At 27.7% G+C, this 11190-nt stretch overlaps 1 protein-coding gene across 2 annotated transcripts; it reads left to right on the top strand.

Moving 5' to 3' along the window:
- Positions 1 to 953: 953 nt before the first annotated feature.
- Positions 954 to 7271, top strand: Obp (odorant-binding protein). 2 transcript variants are annotated; one of them, NM_001366881.1, is made up of 7 exons: positions 954 to 1121; positions 3251 to 3308; positions 4253 to 4305; positions 5160 to 5195; positions 5299 to 5413; positions 6571 to 6673; positions 7115 to 7271. In NM_001366881.1, the coding sequence occupies exons 1-6, from the start codon at positions 1056 to 1058 to the stop codon at positions 6666 to 6668; spliced, it is 426 nt and encodes a 141-aa protein (NP_001353810.1). In that variant the 5' UTR covers positions 954 to 1055; the 3' UTR covers positions 6669 to 6673; positions 7115 to 7271. The 2 variants fall into 2 exon arrangements, with proteins under 2 accessions (NP_001353810.1, XP_029344816.1); XM_029488956.1 differs by lacking the exon at positions 7115 to 7271 and having other exon boundaries at positions 6571 to 6683.
- The last annotated feature ends 3919 nt before the right edge of the window (positions 7272 to 11190 follow it).

Here is an 11190-nt window from a genome sequence, read left to right as displayed (position 1 = left end):
CTTAAACGGCTAGATCGATGTTGATGACATTTTGTACAGAGATAGATTAGACCTGGTGGGCAGAAGATAAGCTAATTTTAAAAAGGAGAGAACCGACCCCGGGAGGTGGTCAAACAGGGACTTTGAGATTTCCGATGGAAATGTCTGTTTACAAATGGTTGCCATGGCGTTTTAAAACCATTAAAATATTTTAGATTTCAACATATAGTACCTTATATTTTAGCAAATTGGATCAAGATGGTACAAAAGGAATTCCTACCATTGACGACTTGGTGGAAAAGTGAATTGGGGATAAAAGGAAAAGGTACACTTTTGGTGGAAACCGACCATGCCCCTTGTAACCTACTGTACAGAAGCACGAAATTAATTTACTCGCTTTTTTAAACATATTATTCAAAAATCTTAATATATAGAGTTGGTATTCTTAATGGGCAATGAAGTGCAAGGGACCGACTAGTATAAGATATATTTAATATTACTAGTCTCTACTTGTTATATTTGGACAATTTTTACACTAATTATAAAAAGCTAATTTAATAGGTAGGTAAAAAAAATATTGAATACTGCAGTTATTGATCTCGGGTTCAAATAAAACATTGAGATTTAACGTCTGAATTTTTTTTTTTTTTTTTTGATAATAATATGATTTATATTGTAGAACAATTTGAGTGTATTAAAATTAAATGCACGTTACAAAGATAATATTTTTTTTATTTACAATAATTTATTATTAACAGACGGTACATCGAACATTTTTTTGTTTCATTCCCTCCAATACAGGTATAACAGTTACAAATCATTAAATATTTGGTCAGCACACAAAGACTAAACGAATGACCCGTAGAGAGCTTATTGTTAACCTTTGTGTGTTATACACGACTCACACAATCACAAACTCCAAAGTCTGTCCGGATGCTTGTTCAATTGGTACCTACATACTGTATATTATTATAATATTGTAATAAAACAATTCGCACAGTCTTCTCCCGAGTCTCGACAGAGTAATAATAACGACAATAATTCTCCAGCTCACTCAAACGCAATCAACGTGCAAAATGAGTTCGTCGACGTTCTACTTAACGTTGCTGTTTGGTATTGCGATACTGATTTCATGTGGCTACGTAAGTATTAATTATTATTACCAGTGATTAAGCGTTGAGTGCAAAAAAATATTTTTAAGATTCTAAAGACTAGGTACCTATATGGTATATTAGGGTTTAAAAATTATTATTCGTAAAAAACCTGTTTAGCAAAAGTGGACTAACGATGACCCAATATTAAAAACAAAATCGGCCCAACACTTAACTGGTTATTTTTAATTTTAAATATTTTTTTTTTTTTATTGAATGATTAAGTGTACCCCCTTAAATGGTATTTTATATACCTACCCATAGATAATAAGAGAATATTTTTATTTTTACCAATGCTTGATAATTAAAAAGTTTAACTGCTTATTTTTTTAAAACAAAAAACCACATACCATGTTTAAGCTCGTAAGAATTTGATACCACTTAAATACACAATTTTATTAAATTATATTTAATAATCCTAACAAATAAGTCATTAAGTATAATAGACTATCTTAAAACTTTTTATTTTTTATTTGGATATTAATATGAAAATAAAATTATAAGTAGTTTCATTAGTTTATAAAAAAACTGTGAGTTTGTATTTTCGTTATTTTCAACTGATATAAGAAGAACTTTTGAGTTATGTGAGGAACATTGTATTAAATATTCAAAATTGTTTGATATGGAAAAATTATTTTGTTATTAAATTGTTGTGAATTAAAACTAAAAAACAAAATCGATTGGGTCGTTACGTACATATTCCCGTTTTTTCATTTTTTAATTTTTAATTTTTTCGATAATTTTGAAAAGTTCTGTATAGTTATTGCTTTTTAGATTTGTTCGGCTGTATACCAGATTATTATTAGACTATTAAGCTTAAAACAAATTGTAGGAAATGTTTTGGAGGGCTATAGACGTTTTTGGGGGGGACTTAGCCCCTAAACCCCCCCCCCCATATTTGCGTCTATGTTAGACGCTATCACATTCATGGAATTACTACTAGTTTGAATTTTGATTTGGATGGGTTAAGAATTTCAGAATATTCATCTGATCAGCAATTTAGTGTTTACCTTTTAATTATACTTAACATTTCTAAGAGCCAGAATTTGAATAATTTCATTATTGTAGGATAAAAGGTTGACGACCATCATCGGTAAATCACTAAATCCCCCGGAATATATTATATAATAATGTGGTATATCATATAATATATTGTATTATAAGAACACCGATATTATATGTATAAGCTAATTAGTATTTGGCTGAATTAACAATCGATCGTTATAATTGTTACGTTGTACCTATCTGTCACATCGTCCAGATATATTTTGTATACTTACCTAAAGCTATTTTATAATACCCTCACCGCGTTTGTTTTAAATTATTTCTAGATTCTGAGTGGAGCGATGAATGTATTGATGTTACAATGATGTGTGTGCTTTTTTTAATTTTCTAGGATTTAAAAATATAATACAAGTTTTCTTAAAAGTTTCTCTACCTTTATCAACAAAAAAATCTCTACCGGAATGTTAAATTAAATTTTTTTGAGAGTTTGAAGTTCATATTTTTACAGCACTAGATATTCACACGAGTTCTCATGTATCGATTTTGTTGTAATTCAAATACGAATAACTGTGTAAACATGCAAATTTTACTGAATTTTAAGCATTTAAAGTTCGATTTTTGACAAAGTTTATCAAATTTAAAATTTAAAATTGATTTTGTAGTTAAAATGTATAACATGTTCAAATTTTATAGCTAATGATTGAAAACGTAGAACAAGGTTCCATGTAAGTAGGTTATTCTGTAAAAATCTTATATTTATTTTGTGTTCAAATTTCAAGGAACTAACCGATTTTAGTTATTTTGTTGTAATTTTATAATATTAATTCAACTTTCCGACTACCATATTAATAATAAGCAATAATAATATAAATATTAATATATAAAATATTCACACTGACAAACCGGCACCGCTTATAGTAGCGTTTTTCGTATACAATGATATTATATCAATGAATTCAAATTTAATACCACCCAATAGACAGTGACCCACTTATTGTATCGTGCTATATAGCAGAGCAATATCCACTTACCCACCTTTTTAATAATAAGTACCTAATATTTTAGTTATTGTTATTATTATTATTATTTGTTTGTATGTATGTTTGTGTATACAGGGGACATTTACGACGGAACAAATCGATTATTACGGAAGAGCCTGCAAAGCAAGCGAAGGTAATAAACGTTTCCTCGGCGACATTGTTATATTCGGTTGAGGTGCAAAACGCATTATCTGCAGTTATTTCGTTTTTTCCGATGTAACAAATATAATTAAAATAAAAAAAATCATAATGATATGAGAAAAAAAAGTCATACACAAAACTGAACAAAAACCTGACAATTTTTCGTTTACGATACTACAATATTATTATTGTTATTATACCTAATATTATAAAATATTTTTATAAATATTTTGTTGGGCAGTAGCACATTTATGATATTATGATATTTTAAAGCTGCTTCTGGTTGACCAAATGTCCGGATAATCAACGAACGGCATGTCAATATTTTCTTATGATTCTAATGATACGCGTGCGTTGTTATTATTTCGGACGTTAAAAGCGACGTTAATAATAGGATGCAGGACGTTTTTAGTTTTCGATCAACGTCGCGAATCACCATATATCATCATGGTTGAGCGTGCCTATATATATATATATAGTGGACATCCAACACTAGTCCATAGTCTATATTTATTTTAATATTAAAATAATTTTATACAATGCAATACCAAACAACACAATTTTTTTATGAACGTAAATGACAATATAATATTACATGTCTACGCTTTAACTATTATTTTATAAAATGTATAAAAAAAAAAAAAAGACTCAACGTACTTTGCTTGTTATATTGTCACAGGTTCGAGTAATATTAATAATAATAGCATTAATACTTATCAGCTATATTGTGATACAAAAAATTACTCACGAGTGTACTAGTTTCCGTAGAACAATGTCTATATTGTATGTTTATATTTTATTATAGGTATTATTTGTTTGGCGTAAAATATTATTCGTCGTAATATTATTGCTGGAATTTCATAAAAAAAATTGTACTACGATATCAGATAATTATCAGAAAACTAATCTAAATCATTTTTTCTTATTATTTATTAGATGACCTCGTCGTAGTCAAATCCTACAAGGTACCATCTACAGAAACTGGAAAGGTAATAATTGTGAATATTAAGCCACTGTTAATTTATAATAATTACTATTTTGTAACTTAATTTATTCATAATTTTATTGTACTACCTATATGATCATAAATGAAATAATGTGTAGGTATATCATTATCATATTATATTGTTAATATATAATTATACATTTATTTTAGCAGTAAAAGTTAAACTTGAAATATTGTAATAATATTAAATAGTAGGAGTTCACCAAGCATACTCACTTAGGTAAATAGATTTCTATATTTTCCTTTAATTTTTAGAAAAATTATCCGCTAAATAATTTACAGTAGAAAAGTTTCTCATTTGAAAATCAAAAGTATGTATCTCCACAGAACACTCCTTAAGTAATACAAAAATCTCAACAATATTAAAATATCGTCTTTAATTTTTTTAATAATTCTAAAAGTCAAATTTTGAGTAACTGAATTATTGAAGAATAGAAGGGGGTTAGTAATTAGTATACTTGGTTAATGTACTGTATATAAAAAAAAAAAATCATCTCCCACAATGTCTGAGGGTTATCTTTAATAAAAAATAAAAGTAAGTAAAACTTAGAAAAAACATATTACAATACTGAATAGTAACAATTACTTATAAGTTATAACAAATTTCATTATAATATACGGTATATCAATTAATTGATCCTGTGTGAAATCCGAAAATTCTTCCAATTCAAAACATAGTTTCCGATCTCGATTTATGGTCTTAAATAAAAGGTGTTCCGGTTTATAACGATGGACTCCCTCCTGCCCCCTATCACGCATACAGTATGTGTGACGAAACGTCTAAAAACAACTACTTCAAATTTTTCATTTGGTTTTTTTTGTTTTATTTGTTTTCAGTGTCTGATGAAATGCATGATCACCAAACTAGGACTGGTAATAATTTATGCGTTTAGTCATGCTCTTAAACGTGTACTCTGTGACTCTAGTTAAAAACTAAATTGTCTTCCATTATAATATACCTACTATGTTGTTTCAGCTGAACGACGATGGTTCGTACAACAAAACTGGCATGGAAGCGGGATTAAAGAAATACTGGTCGGAATGGTCTACGGAGAAGATCGAGGCTATAAACAACAAGTGTTATGAAGAAGGTAATATTCTACCACCCTTCTATATCATGTTGCCATTTAGTAATAGTATATTAGTCGGTGGTGGACGGAAAAGTGTGTGAACGAAATTTTATGAGTCTGTATTAGTGTGGTTTATCAATGTTGTATCGAACATAAATAACAATACCTAACATACCTAGTGAGCCCAACGAAAAGTCAGGAATATCATTTAACAGATCACAAAAGCTATTTTTCTATTTCATTTTCCGGATAACCTCATAAGAACTGACGAAAAAAAGCTCACATTAAATTCGCAATAAAATGTTCTAGTTTGGTAATATTGTTATTTTGCAATAATTAGTTAAAACGTATTAATTATTTTTTTTTTGTTATTCACATATTAGGAGGTACCTATACAATAAAACATTATATTTTAATTAATGTTTTAAATTTAATGGAGAATAAATAAATAGATATTCCTTAAATTAACACAAACGTGTTGTTATTGACTAAGCTAAACCATTACAGCTAGTGTACAACAAAACAGAAATTCAATAGTTAGGATGCATTTTTAATTCGTTTAGTTATCATTTAATTTATTTAAATGTTTTATAATAACTGTGTATAATGATTGATAATTAAAAAAGGCGAATCAACCTATTTTTAAGAGAGTTAAGTTAATATTTGTCTTCTTATTAAATTAAATTTTAGTAGTTTTAATAACTATAATGTTTGCAAATTACTTGTGTTTTTAACATTGAGTTAATTTTTTAAAATAACTTTCCTGCGATCATATATAAGTAACTAGTTGATCCAAAAGTTGAAAGTTAACTCAACAGGTTAACTTTCAGACTCAAGCTTGACTTTTGAGTCAGTTTCAGTAAATTTTACATGTTATAAGATCATACGTCATAATATTACTAATTACTATAATATTATATCTCATTGTTTTGCAATGGGCGAATAAGTACGATTTCATAATATTCTATATTGCAAACGATTACACAGGGTTTTATTTTCACGCATTCACTTTAAAAATACAAATAATGTACGCGTACCTAGACACAGGAAATCTGTTTGTCACCACTAATATCGTTCTCATAAAACACAGAAAATTGTATGGATATTTAATTTTATCTGCCTGTGACATTTTAGTAGATATTTTTATAATTATATAGATATATTTATATTGATTACAGCTTTACTTGTGCCAAAGGAGATAGTAGCGACGTGCGATTACTCGTACACTGTGATGGCATGTTTGAACAAGCAAATGGATCTCGACAAGTTAACTTAAAACTCGTAAGCGTCAAATGAATTGCCCACTATAGTATATTTATATTGTATATATAGTTTCACAAAAGGCTAAAATGAATATTATACATTTCACTTATAGTAATAGTATAGGGAAAAAATGTCGGACTTTCTAAACAGAAATTTCCAAAAAGGTTTGAAGTTTAATAGTTTTAATACGAAACCTAAACAACATTTCCATTTTCCAGAATGTTTATTGGAAATGTCCTTAGTACTACATCACTAGTGCCGGTTGCACGAAAAATTTAAATCATCAATAGTGAGCTATTGGTCACTTAAACAATATTTAGTGGCCCGAGATCGGTCTATTAAAATTTTAGTGAACTATTAAATCGTATTAACTGTTTATGCAATCCAGCATAGATATATTATATTATATAAACGATTTATTATTGTTATTCATATATTTTTTTTTTTTCGTGTTTCCAGTTGAACATGTTGAAGAGTAGACCGAGTGGACCGAAAAGATAATCAAACGTAGCTAGATATTTTTTTTCATTTTAAAACCCATTTATTACAACAGTTATAATAATTTGAATACTCAAACACTTTATATTATACAATAACGTATATTTTTTGATATAACTACGATCACCTTGTAACGAATAATAAATTGTAAAAACCATTGGAATAACAATAATTATTATAAATCTATATTATATTGCCGTTTTAAAAAAATACTTTAATTTAATTGGTTAATTATGATGACGTTTTATTTTGTCGTTAAAACAATTATTGTTCTTAGAAACAATATAATATAATATAATACTATACGTTATTCGTTATCAACAGTCGAATATATTGCTATACGTCAACATTTTACCTTTGTGTTCTGTTGATATAATACGAGCATATCTCCAGATATGGTGTGATTCGATGACTTCAGACAGCGTCCACCAGACTTGTCTAGTGGGTGTGAATGTAGGATTTTTAAAAAACCGAACAAACAAGTACATAAATGTTGAAAAATATTTTATGCTTTTGAAATTACTATCAAATTGAAACTGAAAATTATAAGATACAGTTTCAGAATTCATAAGGGACAATTGTCACGAAGAAATAAAAATCTTTTTGTTTGATAAAAATAGTCAGAGCCGTTGCATTGGATTTCAAATATTTTAACGGTTCCTTTTCATACGGTAAGTTACAAGTAAGTATATAAGATATTGTCACTTCCTATCAAATATAGCTAAATAGTTTTTAATTATTATCAAATAGAGTGTGGGTATTTTTACCTGCCAACAATATTGACACGTATCCGATTAATTTTGATAATAATAGAATAATATTATGAAGGTTGTCAATTGACGTTTAAAAGCATTGTATTTTTTTTTTTTTTTTTTGGACGACATGTTTAAAGCTTCTCTCTGCCCTCGGCATAACCAAAAACACAAATAAAAAACAATCGTTCTTTCGTTCTTTGTCGGTTCTAATATGTTTTTAATAATAGTGAAAATGACGACTGAATCAGCCATAACTAGATAATAGATTCATTATGATAATTCCACTCTGGCATAGCTATAAAACAGATTGTTGATAAGTTGTTGTGCACATGTGTGATTTAAAAATGTTTATACCGAAATCGTTTACTGATAACAGCAAGGAGCTTACCACCGCATAAATTATAGACCGTGTACCGAAATTGCCTACATAAAGCGCCGGCTTACGGATATTATTGATTTTAAGGTTCTGAATTTAAATTATATCACTTGAATTAATCGTTTTTAAATTAAATCATGAAAAATATTGTTTTTTTATTTAAACGTATTTGGTTAAACCAATTGAAAATATTGATAATAAAAGACTCATCAACCAAGGTTTACGAATCACTATGTTAAAGATTATATTATATTAGGTACCTATAATAAATGGTGTTATATAATTATCGTTATATTTTATGAACTTATTCAGGAAATTTAAAAAGACTAATTATAATATTAAAGCAAAAATACACTCTACGGAATCAATAGATATATCCTATAAAATCAGCCAAATATCATCTTTTTTTTTTAATCGATGAAAAATTGATGTAACCTATGACGAGCTTAAATAAAAATTCCATACCATATAATTTTCTTCGTTCGGATAAACTACCAATATGAAAATTATGTAATAATGATTCATAAGGAGAATGTGGCGTACGAGTTAAATCACATTTAAAGGCCATAAATCGATTGAAACGGTTTTTAATAATATCCAAACATTGGATTTAATAATTTAAGTAAAGCGACCAAACAACAGTGTTATATTCCAATTTTTATCGGACTTAAGTAGTGTATTATGTTTTAAGAATGGCAGGATTAGTGAAATCCTTACAATTTCTTGTAATAAAGCCTAAAATCACAGAGGCTCTCCTAACCGTATATAGTAAGTGTTTATTATATGTGAGAGCAGAATAAAATATCACACTTAAATCACTTATATCATGAACACTTCATAAAGGAGACTGACTAATATTATAAGATCCTATAAGTGGATCCCGAGATCTAGTAAATGATATAATTTTACATTTATCAATATTTAACGGTAGTACACCAATCCAACAATATATTCAAATTATTTTGTAATAAAATTGCATCGTTATGATAATTTATTTGTTGAAATACTTTAAGGTCATCGACAAAAAGAATTTTTCTTGAATGTAAAAAATTTAAATCATTAATAAATAAAAGGAATAATAGAGGAGCTAAATGAGAGCCCTGAGGTACATCGGATGTTACAACCAAAGGATTAGATAAAAGAATTAAGGATTAATGTATAATATAAACATTATTTACTCCCAATGGCCTAAGTTGCCGCGGGATAATTAATAAAAAAAAAAAAAAAAAACATTATTTTACTATTTTATTAAATTCTTTTATAGTTTCATATAATATTATGATATTAAGTAAAACTAAGTAATTTTAGTCAACTTGGTATAAAACAACGGCTTAGGAACTTCACTAGATTGTGATGTTCGGGGTATTATAAGATTGTTTTCTTAATGTCATGTATTTAATATTATTTTGAGTTTAATTTATCATATTTTTATGTTTTAAAATAATTTATTGAAGATATATTAAAACTATTAACCACATGATAGATATTGGTTAAGTGAACATTTATAAAATGTGTGATGCAATTTAGTATTAAGAATTAGTTAGTAAGCTTTAGACAAAAAAAACTAGGTTATCCGATTATAGGTATATAGCTCAATATAAGTGATAAGAGTGGATAAATGTGGGTCCTTCAGCGGTGAACGCATGATGCGGTGACTGTTGGACAAAACAATAAAAAAGTGTTAATTGTGTGTATAGTGTGCATCGGAAACAAACACTGATAAATAATAAAAAATCTAAAATCGACATGTCTTATAAGTGACAGTCATTAAAATTCCATGTGGTTTTTGGTATTTAATTTAAAACTAAAAACTGTATTACAATAATATTATTATGAAGTGCCTAACAATAATTATAGTTCATAAATATCAGTTAATGTATTTTGTTGTCCAAGGCATGGCGATATGTATGATTATCTTGCAGGAGTATACGTTATTTTCTTAATATTTTCTTTATTCCTTTAAGCACACGGTAAGTACAATGACTTTGGTCACCTTGTATGGGTCACGATTGGATGCTGGTATACGATCTTCTTATAGTAACCCTTCTCCCCGATGGCACAACCACAAAAAATACGAAGACTGGTCCCATGGTTGGCCATGTCTAGAACAATGATAACCTAGTCTTATCATTTATTTTTACAGATGATAATGTGAACTTATTATCGAAACTAAACTAAAAAAATAAAAGTTCTATTAGTTATAGATTTAAAAAACAAACATAAAGATTTAAAACAAAAAATCCCGTATACAGAATGATTCACTATTCACAAATCATTCTCTTTTTTCATCAGTTATTCAAACACTTCCCTTTGCACTTCTCTTCCCTTTCATTATATGTGATAGTATGAATTTATATTTTAAAATAGCAACTGAACATTTTTGATATACTTTAATGCGTACATAATATAAACCAATATTGCATGCGCTTGCATATTTATTCTGGTTGATTGTATGGTATGCTAAGTATCTACCTAGTAAATTCCTTTTAGGATCCATTTTTGATGTTATATATGCAAAATACAGATATTTTAAACAAAAGTATTAATAGTAGCAATCCACAATTTTAAATCAAACATTCAGTTGTTTTGTAAAGAGTTAATATTATGTGTGTCTTAAGTTAAATGGAAAACCCTGTATATTAGTTACTTCTTAAAATAGTTTATATTTTAATTATATTTTATTTTATAGATTGCTGAAAATAAATAACCTGTATTACAACGTAGAAGAACAATGGCAGAGATTAAAAGAAATCATCAAATCAGGCTCGCGTTAGAACAATCAGGATCTTCACTATGAAGCCATAAATATTTGTATTTGCCCATTTTAAGTCTATTTATTGGATTATATCTAATAAAATTGAATTTATAAAAAAGGTAAATCTTTGTATTAAAAAAAGTTATTGTAT

This window comes from Acyrthosiphon pisum, chromosome A2 (assembly GCF_005508785.2).
Source record: "Acyrthosiphon pisum isolate AL4f chromosome A2, pea_aphid_22Mar2018_4r6ur, whole genome shotgun sequence".
In the NCBI taxonomy this organism is placed as follows: Eukaryota; Metazoa; Arthropoda; class Insecta; order Hemiptera; family Aphididae; genus Acyrthosiphon; species Acyrthosiphon pisum.
This window is presented reverse-complemented; position numbering and strand designations above follow the sequence as displayed.